We start from the raw sequence: 16560 nt of genomic DNA on the forward strand, positions 1-16560 counted from the left end.
GAGTCCTTGGAGAGTAGCAGCTAGTAGTGACATGTATCCTTTCTTTCTTTCTCTCTATCCTTCCCTTCCTCTGTCCCAGGTTAGAGGAGACTGTGGAGCAGCCTCCTGAGACAGACAGGGTCCTGAGTGCAGCAGAGTATCAAAGCCCACCGGTTGACAGCCAGCCTGGAGGTTTGTGTTCTCATACACTACATGACCAAAAGTATGTGGACACTGGCTCGTCAAACATCTCATTCCAAAATCATGGGCATTAATATGGAGTTGGTCCCTCCTTTGCTGCTATAACAGCCTCCACTCTTTTTTTAATTTTTTTATTTCACCTTTATTTAACCAGGTAAGCCAGTTGAGAACAAGTTCTCAATTACAACTGCGACCTGGCCAAGATAAAGCAAAGCAGTGCGATAAAAACAACAACACAGAGTTACAAATGGGGTAAACAAAACAAAGTAAAAAATACAAAAATAAAATATATATACAGTGTGTGCAAATGTAGCAAGTTATGGAGGTAAGGCAATAAATAGGCTATAGTGCAAAATAATTACAATTGGTATTAACACTGGAATGATAGATGTGCAAGAGTTGATGTGCAAATAGAGATACTGGGGTGCAAATGAGCAAAATAAATAACAATATGGGGATGAGGTAGTTGAGTGGGCTAATTTCAGAAGGGCTGTGTACAGGTGCAATGATCGGTAAGGTGCTCTGACAACTGATGCTTAAAGTTAGTGAGGGAGATAAGTCTCCAGCTTCAGAGATTTTTGCAGTTCGTTCCAGTCATTGGCAGCAGAGAACTGGAAGGAATGGCGGCCAAAGGAGGTGTTGGCTTTGGGGATGACCAGTGATATATACAGTGGGGGAAAAAAGTATTTAGTCAGCCACCAATTGTGCAAGTTCTCCCACTTAAAAAGATGAGAGAGGCCTGTAATTTTCATCATAGGTACACGTCAACTATGACAGACATTGAGAAGAAACAAATCCAGAAAATCACATTGTAGGATTTTTTATGAATTTATTTGCAAATTATGGTGGAAAATAAGTATTTGTTCACCTAGAAACAAGCAAGATTTCTGGCTCTCACAGACCTGTAACAACTTCTTTAAGAGGCTCCTCTGTCCTCCACTCGTTACCTGTATTAATGGCACCTGTTTGAACTTGTTATCAGTATAAAATACACCTGTCCACAACCTCAAACAGTCACACTCCAAACTCCACTATGGCCAAGACCAAAGAGCTGTCAAAGGACACCAGAAACAAAATTGTAGACCTGCACCAGGCTGGGAAGACTGAATCTGCAATAGGTAAGCAGCTTGGTTTGAAGAAATCAACTGTGGGAGCAATTATTAGGAAATGGAAGACATACAAGACCACTGATAATCTCCCTCGATCTGGGGCTCCACGCAAGATCTCACCCCGTGGGGTCAAAATGATCACAAGAACGGTGAGCAAAAATCCCAGAACCACACGGGGGGGACCTAGTGAATGACCTGCAGAGAGCTGGGACCAAAGTAACAAAGCCTACCATCAGTAACACACTACGCCGCCAGGGACTCAAATCCTGCAGTGCCAGATGTGTCCCCCCTGCTTAAGCCAGTACATGTCCAGGCCCGTCTGAAGTTTGCTAGAGTGCATTTGGATGATCCAGAAGAGAATTGGGAGAATGTCATATGGTCAGATGAAACCAAAATAGAACTTTTTGGTAAAAACTCAACTCGTCGTGTTTGGAGGACAAAGAATGCTGAGTTGCATCCAAAGAACACCATACCTACTGTGAAGCATGGGGGTGGAAACATCATGCTTTGGGGCTGTTTTTCTGCAAAGGGACCAGGACGACTGATCCGTGTAAAGGAAAGAATGAATGGGGCCATGTATCGTGAGATTTTGAGTGAAAACCTCCTTCCATCAGCAAGGGCATTGAAGATGAAACGTGGCTGGGTCTTTCAGCATGACAATGATCCCAAACACACCGCCCGGGCAACGAAGGAGTGGCTTCGTAAGAAGCATTTCAAGGTCCTGGAGTGGCCTAGCCAGTCTCCAGATCTCAACCCCATAGAAAATCTTTGGAGGGAGTTGAAAGTCCGTGTTGCCCAGCGACAGACCCAAAATATCACTGCTCTAGAGGAGATCTGCATGGAGGAATGGGCCAAAATACCAGCAACAGTGTGTGAAAACCTTGTGAAGACTTACAGAATATGTTTGACCTGTGTCATTGCCAACAAAGGGTATATAACAAAGTATTGAGAAACTTTTGTTATTGACCAAATACCTATTTTCCACCATAATTTGCTAATAAATTCATTAAAAATCCTACAATGTGATTTTCTGGAATTTTTTTTCTCATTTTGTCTGTCATAGTTGATGTGTACCTATGATGAAAATTACAGGCCTCTCTCATATTTTTAAGTGGGAGAACTTGCACAATTGGTGGCTGACTAAATACTTTTTTCCCCCACTGTACCTGCTGGAGCGCATACAACGGGTGGGTGTTGCTATGGTGACCAATGAGCTAAGATAAGGCGGAGATTTGCCTAGCAGTGATTTATAGATGGCCTGGAGCCAGTGGGTTTGGCGACGAATATGTAGTGAGGACCAGCCAACGAGCATACAGGTCACAGTGGTGGGTAGTATATGGGGCTTTGGTGACAAAACGGATGGCACTGTGATAGACTACATCTAATTTGCTGAGTAGAGTGTTGGAGGCTATTTTGTAAATGACATCGCTGAAGTCAAGGATCGGTAGGATAGTCAGTTTTACGAGGGCATGTTTGGCAGCATGTTTGTTGCTAAATAGGAAGCCGATTCTAGATTTAACTTTGGATTGGAGATGCTTAATGTGAGTCTGGAAGGAGAGTTTACAGTCTAACCAGACACCTAGGTATTTGTAGTTGTCCACATACTCTAGGTCAGACCCGTCGAGAGTAGTGATTCTAGTCGGGTGGGCGGGTGCCAGCAGCGTTCGATTGAAGAGAATGCATTTAGTTTTACTAGTGTTTAAGAGCAGTTGGAGGCTACGGAAGGAGTGTTGTATGGCATTGAAGCTCGTTTGGAGGTTTGTTAACAGTGTCCAATGAAGGGCCAGATGTATACAAAATGGTGTTGTCTGCGTAGAGGTGGATCTGAGAGTCACCAGCAGCAAGAGCGACATCATTGATATACACAGAGAAAAGAGTCGGCCCAAGAATTGAACCCTGTGGCACCCCCAGAGACTGCCAGAGGTCCAGACAACAGGCCCTCCGATTTGACACATTGAACTCTATCTGAGAAGTAGTTGGTGAACCAGGCGAGGCAGTCATTTGAGAAACCAAGGCTATTTAGTCTGCCAATAAGAATGTGGTGGGGTCCATTTAGAATGAAAGGGTCCAGATTGTCTAGCCCAGATGATTTGTAGGGGGCCAGATTTTGCAGCTCTTTCAGAACATCAGCTGTCTGAATTTGTGTGAAGGAGAAGCGGGGGGGCATGGGCAAGTTGCAGCGGAGGGTGCAGAGCTGGTGGCCGGGGTAGTGGTAGCCAGGTGGAAAGCATGGCCAGCCGTAGCAAAATGCTTGTTGAAATTCTCGATTATTGTAGATTTATCGGTGGTGATAGTGTTTCCTAGCCTCAGTGCAGTGGGCAGCTGGGAGGAGGTGCTCTTATTCTCCATGGACTTTACAGTGTCCCAAAACTTTTTGGAGTTAGTGCTACAGGATGCAAATTTCTGTTTGAAAAAGCTAGCCTTTTCTAACTTCCATGAAAAGTTGCATATCGCGGGGGCTATTCGATGCTAATGCAGTACGCCACAGTATGTTTTTGTGCTGGTCAAGGGCAGTCAAGAGGAGAACCAGGGGCTATATCTGTTCTTAGTTCTGAATTTTTTGAATGGGGCATGCTTATTTAAGATTGAGAGGAAAGCACTTTTAAAGAACAACCAGGCATCCTCTACTGACGGAATGAGATCGATATCCATCCAGGATACCTGGGCCAGGTCAACTAGGAAGGCCTGCTCGCTAAAGTGTTTTATGGTGCGTTTGACAGTGATGAGGGGTGATCGTTTGACCGCGGACCCGTTACGGACGCAGGCAATAAGGCAGTGATCGCTGAGATCCTGCTCCACCCCCTTTGGCAGTTCTATCTAGATGGAAAATGTTGTAGTTGGGGATGGAAATTTCTGAATTTTTGGTGGCCTTCCTAAGCCAGGATTCAGACACTGCTAGAACATCAGGGTTGGCGGAGTGTGCTAACGCAGTGAATAACTCAAACTTAGGAAGGAGGCTTCTGATGTTAACGTGCAGAAAACCAAGGCTTTTACATTTACAGAAGTCAACAAATGATAGCTCCTGGGGAGTAGGAGTGATACTGGGGGCTGCAGGGCCTGGGTTAGCCTCTACATCACCAGAGGAAGACTAGAATAAGGATACGGCTAAAGGCTTTAAGAACTGGTCTTCTAGTGCATTGGGTACAGAGAATAAAGGGGGCAGATTTCCTGGCGTTGTAGAATAGATTCAGGGGATTATGTACAGACAAGGATATGGAAGGATATGAGTACAGTGGAGGTAAACCTAAGCGTTGGGTAACAATGAAAGAGAGAGCATCACTGGAGACACCGATTGAGCCGGTCTCGGCGTGTATGTGGGGTCGAACAAAGGAGCTATTTGAGGCAGTTTGAGAATGACTTGGGGTTCTATATTGAAATTGTATAATAAGAACTAACTGGAACAGCAATAGGCAAGGCATATTGACATGGGAGAGAGGCATAAAGCAATCACAGGTGTTATTGGAGAGAGCTAAGACAACAACTGGTAATGGCGATGAAAGTTTAGGCTGAGGCGAAACAGATAAACAGGACAGGGTACCGTGTAAAGGAACAGTCCAGCAGGCATCAGCTGTGCAGCTGAGTGATCATAAGGTCCAGTGAACAGCAATATGTGAGTCTGAGAGCAGTTCGAATTGGTGCTACAGCACAGCGAGCAGGAAGCACGGCTGTTGTTTGCGTGTGCTAGCGGGCCGGGGCTAGCAGATGGATCTTCGTGGTCGTCGCAACGGTAAGTCTGTTGAAACCACAAACGATTACGTCGGCAGACCAGTCGTGATGGATCGGCGGGGCTCCGTGTCGACTCTAGGAGGACCCGTCCGGTTGACAGAGAGTTAGATAGCCGGGAGATGTGCCTGACTCGAGGCTAGCTCAAAGCTGATTAGCCAACAACAACATCCATTTGGTTGCAACTAGCTAGTTGCGATGATCCGGTGTTAAAGGTCCAGTGATTTAGTGATTCCGGCAGAAAATCCGATATGTTCTGGGTCGATAACGCGCTGTGCAGACAGTGCAGACTGGCCGATAATAGTCCAGGCTAGAGCTGGCTGGTAGGTAGTGCAGGCCACGGACAATGATGAAAAACCGCTAACGGTGGCTAATAGCAAGTAGCTAGTTAGCTGGCTACTCCCGTCTGGTAGACAAAGATGTAGATAGCCGGGATATGGGCCTGGCTCGAGGCTAGCTCAAGGCTAACTGGTGCTTGCTTCGGGGGCAGTTAGCCTACAGCAACATCCATTCGGTTGCGGCTAGCTAGTTGCGATCCGTTGTTAGGGTCCAGTTATTCCGGCAGAAAATCCGATGTTCTGGGTGAAAACCGCTAACGGTGGCTAATAGCAAGTAGCTAGTTAGCTGGCTAGCTAGTTTCAACTGGAGATTCTAGATAAAGGTGAGTAAATAATAGAATCCGTTCCACATTGAGTGAGACGGGTTGCAGGAAAGTATATTTAGTAGAAGGATGAAAAGTGTGATAGGGAAATATGTACGAAAAAAATAAAAATAAACCAGTCTATTTACACGGACACACAACAAAGAACACGACCACACTACTTCTTGGGAATGCTTTCCACTAGATGTTGGAACATTGCTTCGGGGACTTCCTTCCATTCAGCCATGCGCATTAGTGAGGTCGGGCACTGATGTTGGGCGATTAGGCCTGGCTCGCAGTTGGCGTTCCAATTCATCACGTTTCCACTGCTCCATAGTCCAATTGAGCTTTACACCACTCCATGCGACGCTTGGCGTTGCGCATGGTGATCTTAGCCTGATCTAACCCATTTCATGAATCTCCTGACCAACAGTTATTTTGCTGACGTTGCTTCCAGGGGCAGTTTGGAACTCTGTAGTGAGTGTTGCAACCGAGGACAGACAGACGATTTTTGCGCGCTACGCACTTCAGCACTCGGTGGTCCTGTTCTGTGAGCTTGTGTGGCCTACCACTTTGCGGCTGAGATGATTTTGCTCCTAGACGTTTCCACATAACAACACTTACAGTTGACCGGGGCAGCTCTAGCAGTGCAGAAATTGTACAAACTGACTTGCTGGAAAGGTGGCATCCTATGACGGTGGCATCCTATGACGGTGCCATGTTGAAAGTCACTTAGCTCTTCAGTACGGGCCATTCTACTGTCAATGTTTGTCTATGCAGATTGCATGGCTGTGTGCTCTATTTTATACACCCTGTCAGCAACGGGTGTGGCTGAAATAGCCGAATCCACTAATTTGAAGGGGTGTCCACATACTTTTATCTATATATTGTACTATTCTAGCCCTTACATTCTAACAGCCATTCCAAGCCTTTTACTCCCACAGAGCTACAGCCATAGATATAGAACACCATAGATGGGTATATCTGTGGCTTAAGCTCTGGCCTTTCACCTTTGGCTTGGTAGGACTAGTTCTCACCTGTTCTCTCCTCTCCATTAACAGACTGTGTCATTCTGGAGGAGGGCGGGAGCACGGCTGAACCAGAGGCTGCAGAGGCACTGGAGGAGAGCAGAGCAGCCGAGGTGAGTTTTATAAAGTCATTTGTTACAGAAGCCCAAACCGTGATTGTAATGCTAGTTCAGATGGATAGCTGGGCACTGACTTCTGCTCCCAAAAAGTGATAAGATGACCTGATCTGATGGCCCTCCTTGTGTATGAGCAGGTTCAGAGTGGAGTGTCGGCCATGACAGCCTCTGAACAGCTGAGTGGTGAGAGCCACGCATTCACTCCAGGCCTGGAGGACATGGCAGAGGGCATGGCTGCCCCAGGGGCATTGGAAGGGGGGCAGGAAGAGGGCAAGGAGGGGGGTGATGCTGCCAACAAGTTCTATTGCTACATCTGCACTCTCGCCTGTCACAACCAGCAGGTAGAGCGCACACACACCCTCGGGGTGTAGAGGGAAATGTTTGCTTTTGAATGGTACAAGGCAAGCACTCAGCTTGACGCTTCAGCGACCCTGTTAGTCAAGTTCATTAGCTGCCACATGGTTGAGATGTCAGCCCGAGGCTAGTGAGACAGGAATCCCTCTGTATCATATCTCTGCATCTCTCTTTACATCTCTTTGTATCCCTCTTTTTCTTCTTAGAACTTCCAGAGTCACATGAACGGCCTGGCCCACCAGCAGAGGATGATGGAGATCCAACACATGTCCAATGCCTGTCTGGTCACCCTGATGCCCCGCGTCCAGGAGTCACTACAGGGAGGCCGCAGGGACAGCTCATCCTTCAGGGACGGGTCAGTACTAGTGCACGTTGGTGACAGGTAAATGGGATTTAAGTAAGACTCAATCATTAGGCGATAGGGGTCGAATGAAACAAAGCTGACTGAAACAGGAAGGGTCTGCCTAAAATGGTCTAATAAGAAACACTCGTTTTCCATTGCAAAATGTTTTGCTACGGTTTGTCCCTATGAATATGGTCCTCATGGAGCTGTGTGTGTTTAACATAGAGAGAAGAAACCGGGCCCGCAGCGTTGGTGTGCTACCTGCCAAATCCACTACACCAGTACAGTCATGGTGCACCGCAGGACCAGGGAGCACAAGCTGGGCAGCCGCACCTCCAACCCCTCCTGTACCGTCTGCAAGAGGCACTTCAGGAGCCCACTCCTGTTCCTGGAGCACATGCAATCCCAGGGGCACAAGCAGAGAGTTGACGAGGTGTGTGTGTCTCTGTCTACTCATCTCTGCCTTTTTGGAGTCCCTAATGGCACCTTATTTCCTAAGTACAGTAGTACACTACTTTTGGCAAGAGCCCTATGGGCCCTAGTCAAAAGTAGTGCCCTAAATAGGGAATAATAGGGTGCCACTTGGGACCTAACCCTTGTCAAAACATTCCCTCCTTCTTATTCACTGTTCTGTGCTCCTCCCACTACAGCTTCGGGAGGAGGGGGGGGCAGAGTCCTTGGCTGAACTGGTTGCCATGGACGCACAAGGCTGCTTTGTAGACGATGGGGAAGAGAATGAGGAGGAGGAGGCTAGCGAGGAGGAAGAGGATGAAGAGGAAATGGAAGATGGAGGACAAGGCAGCTCCCATGGAAAGGTTAGGCATCTGCATGTACACGCCTTGTCACACATGGGGATGGGCCTTTTTTTTTTTTTTTTTTTTACTGTTATACTCGCATGATTTTTTGGAATGGAAAAAATATATATTTTTAGAACATAAGGGCAAGTCCCGCACTGGAAAATCATATGTGTGCATTTATCTAAATCCCAACAGTGCACAACAATGCCTAATTTAGCATAACCATTAGAGATAACAAATTCTAATTGCTAAATTGCCTCGTATATTCAGTCAATAAAAAAACGATTGCCATTTTAAGATTCATTTATTGAAACCGTAATATCAACTGGTTATTTTATATTGTGGAAGAAAATATTTTAAAAGGCTGTGACCTCAGCAGTGGTGCTTGCTTGTAGAAGCCTATGGCTGTGCAATGGCGATGGCTGTGCAATGGCATAGCCTTGTTTTAATTTAGCAGACAGGACGCTCTTATTTCCTGAGCCCTTAACAGTCAACAACAGACACACCTACAGTGCCTTCGGAAAGTATTCAGACCCCTTTACTTTTTCCACATTTTGTTAGGTTACAGCCTTATTCTAAAATGGATTAAATTGTTTTTTCTCATCAATCTACACACACAGCAAAAACAGGTTTTTAGAAATGTTTGCTAATTAACTTTACAAAATAAAACGGAAATATAACATTTACATAAGTATTCAGACCTTTTACTCAGTACTTTGTTGAAGCACCTTTGGCAGCGATTACAGCCTTGAGTCTTCTTGGGTATGACGATACAAGCTTGGCACACCTGTATTTGGGGAGTTTCTCCCATTCTTCTCTGCAGATCCTCTCAAGACAACACTTTTTTTTTTTTTTTTTTTTTTTGGGTGGGGCAAACCACAAAACACTTTCCACCAAATCGTTTTACAGTATTTGAAAAAAATGTGATCTCTGGTTAAAGATCGAGTTTTGATGTCCATTCGAGTACTCGATTACTCATGCCTATCCCTAGTCACACCACGTCTCTTTTTTCTTGCTCTTTCTCCCATGCACATATTCTCTTTTTTTCCCAGTGTCAATATTGGAGAAATGTTGGGAGACATGTTATTATCTTCATGAAACTTCTGTATATCATTGTTGTGTTGGTTTGGATCTATTTGGTAATGTGTGTATTTGGTGTGGCAGGAGGGCTGGCCTACCCAGATGGAGGTGGCTCTACTAGAGGACGTAGATGAAGATGAGGAGTATGACCCTGACACGGTGTACGGTGAGTGACACACCCTACATGAGAGGACACTCACTGTCTGAGTCATTACACAACACTCACTGACTTGCCATAGTCAAATGAAAGCCATTCAGAATCTGTCATTTATAAGTACATGTTATATGTAGCTATATTGCACATTGTGATTTTGTCATGTGTGATTCTGTTGTCAGACTTGCCTCTCTCTGCCTGTCTCCCAGGTTCTAGCTTTGTGGTTCCTGTGGCTGGGTTCCTCTGTAGACTCTGCCAGCAGTTCTACCATTTTGAGTCCTCAGCCCGCCACTTGCACTGCAAGTCACTCAAACACTTTGAGAACCTCAAGGTTGGTTGTATAATCGCATGTCTTGTGTATGGTTGTGTATGAATTAAGACAACGCACATCAAATTAACAGGTTTGCCTACCTGTTGTAGTCATCTCTGTTAAATCCTATGCGTTTGTGCCTTCTCTCCCCTACAGAAGTACAGGGCCTTGCGTAGCCAGAAGGATGACACAGTGGAACCTACTCCCATAGACGGGATGGACGGAGATGCAGAGTGTGATAGTAACCACATCATCTCAGATTCAAACAGCCTGCCTTCAGAGCTTCTCAGCAGCCCTACCGTACTGCAGCCGACCATCTCCATAACCAGACTGAGGCCCTCCAGACCCTGCCCTGAACCCCAGGACAACACTCCCTCAGCCTCCGCTTCATCCCCGCAGGACCTCACCACCACCAGCAGCACTGGGGGGACTCCGGCTCAAGCCTCCCCAGAGAAGCAGAGCCCAGTAAACCCAGAGGACAAGGAGGAAGAGCCAACCCCAGAACTAGCACCAGTCACAGAAGAGGCAGAGGAGGAGCCAGCACCAGTCACAGAAGAGGCAGAGGAGGAGCCAGCACCAGTCACAGAAGAGGCAGAGGAGGAGCCAGCACCAGTCACAGAAGAGGCAGAGGAGGAGCCAGCACCAGTCACAGAAGAGGCAGAGGAGGAGCCAGTCATGGGAGAGGCAAAGGCAGCTGCTCCAGAGGAGAAGACAGGCAAAGGGAAAGCAAAGGGCCCATCCAAAAGGAAGTCCGGGAGGACAACACGGAGACGTTGAGAGAGAACGGGAGGGAGAGTGAGTGAGAGTGAGTGAGAGCGGAAGAAATAAATGATATCCAGTACAATCGCTACCCTAGGACAGGGTGCCATTAGTTTGGGACAGGGTCCCCCGCCTCCTCTTCTGTATAGCTCAATAGACCAAGACTGACCTGGCAACTCAAAACCGGTGATCCTCTAACCTATATTTCTAGGTTTTTAGGTGTTTAATTTTTGAATAACACAACTAGATAGTCGTATTTCTAACAGGCATTCAGTGGAACCTGACTGAAGAGAACTATGCGGAAAGAAATTGTGGATGTGTGTGTTGCTGTCATAGTGTTAAAAGGGTAAAATGAAAACAAAGGTCCGTTTTAGTTTATACATGTTGTGTTCTAGTTAGCTAACTGTCTAACTCAACACATTGTTGCCAGGTTTAGGAATGGAGTGGTGTTTTAGTCCAGGAACTGAATGAAGAAGCATAGCAGGCGACTTATCTGAAAATATTTTGTGATGGGGGTGGGAAGTAAACGGTTAAAAAGTAAACAGTACTTTTGTTTGAATATCAAGTAACTATGAACCTTGATTTGATCCTAGCTTTGTTGAAGTGCTATTGTCCTTGACATTTTATTGTCTAAGACATTTTTTACACAAATTCTCTGAACTGTTTTGGAGATTTCTTGGGATGTTAGCAGGCGAGGAGATTGGTTAGAGGGGTGTTTCAAATGGGGAAAGTCTTAACTGCTTGGTCTATTTAGCTCAGATACACCCTGAGGTGCTGCTTTCCCCACATCACTATACTGCTAAAGACATTTTAATTGACTTGTTTAGCTCTTTAACCCATTGGTTGCTGAAACTGCCTAAATCCCACTGGTATTGCTCTCAAGTTGCACTTGAACCTCCAAGGCTGTGCGATTATGGTTTTGACAAGACTGGAAGGATTATAGATCATTAGCGTTCCTAGAATGTTAAGAAGCAGAACATGATTTTAGTGAGCCTTAGAATATAGCTGCTCTTAATCAGCTCATCATGTTCTATCAAGCTCTGTTGGACTAGACAAGTCCTGAGACCATAAAACGGTCCTTTAGATGTGACTCAGATGGGGAGAACACATTGGCCTAGAACAAACTCTGCCATTGTTTGTTCTCAGAAATAACCAGTTTTATGTAAAGTTCAGTATTCACTCATTTTCACAGTTGGAAGCATTAGGCCTACCTATAGCCAGCTAATACAATGGGGGATTTCCAAACCCTGTCACCCCATTAATATTAATAATTTCAAATGTCCTGAACTGAAAGCAATGTTGCATTAACAAGCTATCACATCACAAACATGACATTGTAAAAGAGTTGAGTAGTTTTGTGCTAGTTTTCTACCTTTTAAATTGAGTTGTTACTTATTTCTTTTTTCTCACATCTTGTTTGCTCCAATACTCTGGACTAGTAGAGTCATTTGTATTGAGTATAATTGTCTGTACAAGTGACATTGCATGGCAGAATTGTGACTGTTCACATTGGTAACATTAATATCAACAATATTAAAGTGGTATGATAGGACTTGGAATTTTTCCAAACAATGAGACCTGACCTGGAGAAACTAAGGCTGCGTTTACACAGGCAGCACAATTTGGATCTTTTTTCACTAAGGCCGTGTCTACACTTGACACTTACAATACGAAGATGCATTGAAACGACAGGTCTAGATAAACGAAAGTCACATTGTGGTTGGAATTGTTTCGATCTGGCTGACTGCCTTAGGTGGTGGTCAGAGACTCATTGTGTGCGGATTTCTCCTCAGTCTGGACGCAATCACGCTACCAAAAGTGAATACAGTGGGCGATGTCATCAGCACTCCGCCCACAAGTCTCCAGAAAATGTATGTTTTTGGAGCAAGAGACACAATCTTTCATTAAATTTTGATTAAACTGAAGAAATACGTACCTAGCGTATGGGGAACGTGTTTGCTGGCTTTAGAAATGCTAGCCCGCCGGCTTAATTTTTTTTGTTTAGAGTTACAGTAACCTGTTTGCGCTCCCTTTAGCTTTGCTTGCTGGCTAATTAGCTACAGTAGTTGGTTACTGCCATCAAGTTGTCAGATTTAGCCTGTTCCACCGCTTGCAGAATGCATACTGCATTTAAGGAAAAAGGGAATCCTGACACAATTTGGACGCGGTAGACCCATTTTAATGTGGTTGCGGAATTCCATGATCAGAACTGCATGTTTAGAATACAAAAGCTGTATGAACTGTCAAGTTTTGACACAGCCTAATGGGTATTTTAACCAACCAATCAGCTCTGAAAAAGATCTGATGAGATTGGTCAAAAGACCAGACCAATTTAGTGAACAAATATCAGAATTGGACGTCCAAACGCAGCTTAACTGGTCAGGAAACTCTTGGCTTCGGGCATGGAGAATGAAGTGTCTTTTCTCCTTTGATAGTCAATTAGTGTAGAAGTTGTTCCTTATTTCTTTTTTCTCACGCACATCTTGTTAGTTCCAATACACTGGAGTAGTAGACTGCGTATTGAGGGGCAAACCAATTCTGATATTTTTTCCCCACTAATTGGTCTAATTAGACCAATCACATCAGATCTTTTCACATCAGCACTTTCAGAGCTGATCTGATTGGTCAAAAGACCAATTAGGGGGGGGGGGAAATATCAGAATTGGGCTGCATGTCCAATCGCAGCCTTAGAGTCATTTTCATTGAGTATAATTGTCTGTACGAACATTGCATGGCAGTTGTCACCTTGCAAATTTGTAACATTATTATCAACAATAATGAAGTGAAAAAAATTATAGGACTTGGAGTTTTTCCTAACCATGAGACCTCACCGGGGTAAACTAACTGGTCAGGATAATCTCTTGGCTCCAGGCACAGAGAATGAAGTGTATTTTCCCTAGTGATAATAAATGTGTGTAGCAGACTAACAGGTACAGAAACTGATAACCAGAAGCTCTGATTTTGAAGAACACCAACAGAAGAAATTGAATGATTCACCAGCTTGTGATCTATTCATTGACAAGACATGGATAACCATTTATCACTGGCCTCTTGGTGAGAGGAGACTGAATATAGGATAATTGTTCTTAAGTTGTAGACAGAACTACACAAGACTGAATCTAGTAATGTAGCACTCCAGTTAAGAGTCCCCAATCACAGCCACCATATGTTCTTTCAAGGAACAAGTCTCTCCCAGATAATACTGATACTTTCAGTGAATGGGCAGTTAGTTGTTTTATTAGTTCACTTGTACAGAGGATGAGCAGATGCATAGACTGTTTACACAGGCAGCCCAATTTTCACAGATCTTTTTCTGAGCTGATCTGATTAGTCAAAAGACCAATTAGATCAGAATTGGGCTGCCTGTGTAAACAAACCCATATTGGCAAGCTCATTTGTCTTCTAGTCTATCTGGTTTGGGTCCCACTGAAATATAAAGGACCAGAGCATGACAAAGGGTCATTTAAGTGACATTTCAAACAGCTGTATGTTTCTTAATGTACTTTTATTCTACAAATAAAACCGCTGAACAAGAGTTTTCTAGCAGCTGGAAGTTTCATGTATTTTTGGGATGTTTTCTGTATTGGGGTCATTTTAATTTATAATAATAAAATTTGACAATTGCCTCACTGATTATTGAATATATTACATCTGTTTTAAAGAGCTAGTTCTTTACGTTAGCGATTCTCAAGATGTCACACTCAGCTACTTAACAGTAACACATTCAATATACTGTATTTTAACCTCACAAAGAAAAACAGAATGGGAGAAAGTGGAACACAAAACAAACATTACGTTAAAATCTCTTCTTGCACGTCACAGAAAAACATTGACCAATCAAAGGTCACATATGATTTGGAGTATTGCATTACTACTGTATAGATAGTTACCCCACAAAGAGGTTAATGTTGATGCTTACCTACCACCAGGGGTGTATTCATTACATTTTACAACAGAAACCGTTTAAGAATCTAACACAGCAAACGAAACTGGGAGACCTACCTGAATTTGTGCAATAGAAACTCGTTTTCGTTGCAAAACGTTTTCCGTTTGGAGTAAACGGTTTCTGTTCCAAAACATTTTGCAACAGATTCGGCGTAATGAATACACCCCAGTTATGACGTGAATCACAGCTTATTCTGTATGCTTTTCCCCCCATACCAAGCACAGGGATAAATAAGTACTCATCAAGGGGGCAATTGAGGACTGTATACAGATAGCTAAGCTGAAACATTGGTATACATAGTATGTGTTGGTATAAACTAGTCACTTAAACACAGAGAATTAACCCAGCTTTTGGCTCATTTACTACACTTAGCAGGAACCATCTTAAGATTTCAACAGCTGAGTATGGTTTCAAACTGTATAGTTCAGTGGAGGGTTCATAAGTGCTTCATGTAAGGGACAGAGAAGGACAAACCCCATTCACTTAAGTGTCAACACACCACACAGGAACAATTGAGGAAAGGAAAGATGCTCATCTAGTAGTCCAGCTTTGTCCACTCACGCTCCCTCTTCGCCCTTCTCCCCTTCAGTGGTCGGAGAATACTTGTCCGGGGACAGTTGCTCCTCTCCTGGGGGTGTAGTGGTCCTCAGCTGAACTCTAAACTCCTGCCTGGCCTGCCGGTTGGACTCCAACAGTTCATGTAGTTTGTCATTCAGTGAGTCGTTGCGTTCCTCCAGGTCATCTAGGCAAGAGTTGATCTGATCCAGCATAGTGTTGATGGCTGCATACTCTGCCAAAGGAGAGTGATATGAGAACAGCAACGATGTGCAATTCCTAATACAGACACCCTATTGGCTTACCTATGTACACAGCTGTGAATGACAACACACACAGTTTTGTTTTACTATCCTTGTGGGGACCAAAACATTTATTCCCTTTCTCAATCCTATGTTCCCTAACCTAACCCTTAACCTAACCCCTAAGCAGCAAATTTCCTCATGGGGACCGGCGAAATGTACACACTTGTCCGAATGTTCCTTGTTTTAATATCCTTATGAGGACTTCTGGTACCCACAAGGATAGTTAAACAACAAAAACACACACTATCTCTTCATCATAGGCGCAGAGATTCCATGATGACTTCTGAAACATACCGGTATTACCCTCTTCGCTGAATTCATCTTCATCGTCGATGATGCCATCATCAATTGAGAAGTTAGGATCTCCATTTGGTCCAGACATATTGTTGTTTACGTAGAATTAGCTACACTAAAATAAATTAGAGAAAAGATGCGTTAGCTAGCTAGCTGGCAGCCCATGTGCTAGATAGCTAACGCGTTAGTAACTTAAGAAAAACAGATGCAAGTTGACTTACATTACTATGTTCATCACCAGTGCACTTCACATATAGTAGTGGTTTCTAATATAATATTCTGCTGGAAAACAAAAACCTAAAAAGGACTAAATCGTAATGCACAAATTGGATTTTGCTGGACTGCTAGCTAACAACCGCAGCCTGTCGCGTACTGTGTCAGCTGACTGATGACAACATTGAGAAACAAGCTGCCCGACATGACGCCTTGACGCGATGTTCAAACGTTGCTTTACAAATACTTCAAGAGATCTACATCTACAATATATTTGGCCTTGCAATGATGAGTTAAAAAACTGTCTATCAGACTGGAACACAATAGAAAGGATAGAATCAGTTTCGTGATGTAGTTTAACTTGTGATTGTATATTATCTTTGGCCTATCCCCTCTGATATCATTCATATCAACGTACATGTTTAACTTTTCATTATTTAATTTAGTGAATCTTAATGTCCAATTTCTATTGGTATTTATACATTACAGACAGTTGTCTTTATTTTGTCTTGAGGACTAGCAAAGACAGTACATTATGAAGATAGGCCGAAACTGCTTCTCCCGGATCAGCTAAACTAAACTCATGTGCAGAAACACGTTATTGGGTCTAACTGTCGTCTCGCGCTAAACCGCGCATGTGCAGGCCGTCAATCA

The 16560-nt window shown here is 44.1% G+C and overlaps 2 protein-coding genes across 6 annotated transcripts in view; one reads left to right on the forward strand and one right to left on the reverse strand.

Annotated features, from left to right (window-relative positions):
• LOC121582500 (cip1-interacting zinc finger protein) overlaps positions 1-14128 on the forward strand; it is a 27480-nt gene extending 13352 nt beyond the window's left edge. For 2 of the 4 annotated variants that reach the window (XM_041898344.2, XM_041898345.2), the window contains exons 7-15: positions 80-171; positions 6714-6793; positions 6934-7137; positions 7357-7532; positions 7719-7926; positions 8144-8308; positions 9455-9536; positions 9734-9855; positions 9991-14128. In XM_041898344.2, the coding sequence (XP_041754278.1) occupies positions 80-171; positions 6714-6793; positions 6934-7137; positions 7357-7532; positions 7719-7926; positions 8144-8308; positions 9455-9536; positions 9734-9855; positions 9991-10611 (1750 nt within the window). In that variant the 3' untranslated portion in view covers positions 10612-14128. The remainder of the gene's footprint in view (positions 1-79; positions 172-6713; positions 6794-6933; positions 7138-7356; positions 7533-7718; positions 7927-8143; positions 8309-9454; positions 9537-9733; positions 9856-9990) is intronic. The other 2 variants (XM_041898346.2, XM_041898347.2) reach the window with 2 other exon arrangements.
• Positions 14080-16089, reverse strand: LOC121582502 (bublin coiled-coil protein). Of its 2 annotated transcripts, XM_041898348.2 has the most exons (3): positions 15915-16089; positions 15694-15808; positions 14080-15329 (listed from the first exon to the last, which is right to left on the reverse strand). In XM_041898348.2, the coding sequence occupies exons 2-3, from the start codon at positions 15779-15781 to the stop codon at positions 15097-15099; spliced, it is 321 nt and encodes a 106-aa protein (XP_041754282.1). In that variant the 5' UTR covers positions 15782-15808; positions 15915-16089; the 3' UTR covers positions 14080-15096. The 2 variants fall into 2 exon arrangements, with proteins under 2 accessions (XP_041754282.1, XP_041754284.1); XM_041898350.2 differs by having other exon boundaries at positions 14080-15320; positions 15694-16089.
• Positions 16090-16560: the final 471 nt, after the last annotated feature.

This window comes from Coregonus clupeaformis, chromosome 15 (genome assembly GCF_020615455.1).
Source record: "Coregonus clupeaformis isolate EN_2021a chromosome 15, ASM2061545v1, whole genome shotgun sequence".
NCBI lineage: Eukaryota > Metazoa > Chordata > Actinopteri > Salmoniformes > Salmonidae > Coregonus > Coregonus clupeaformis.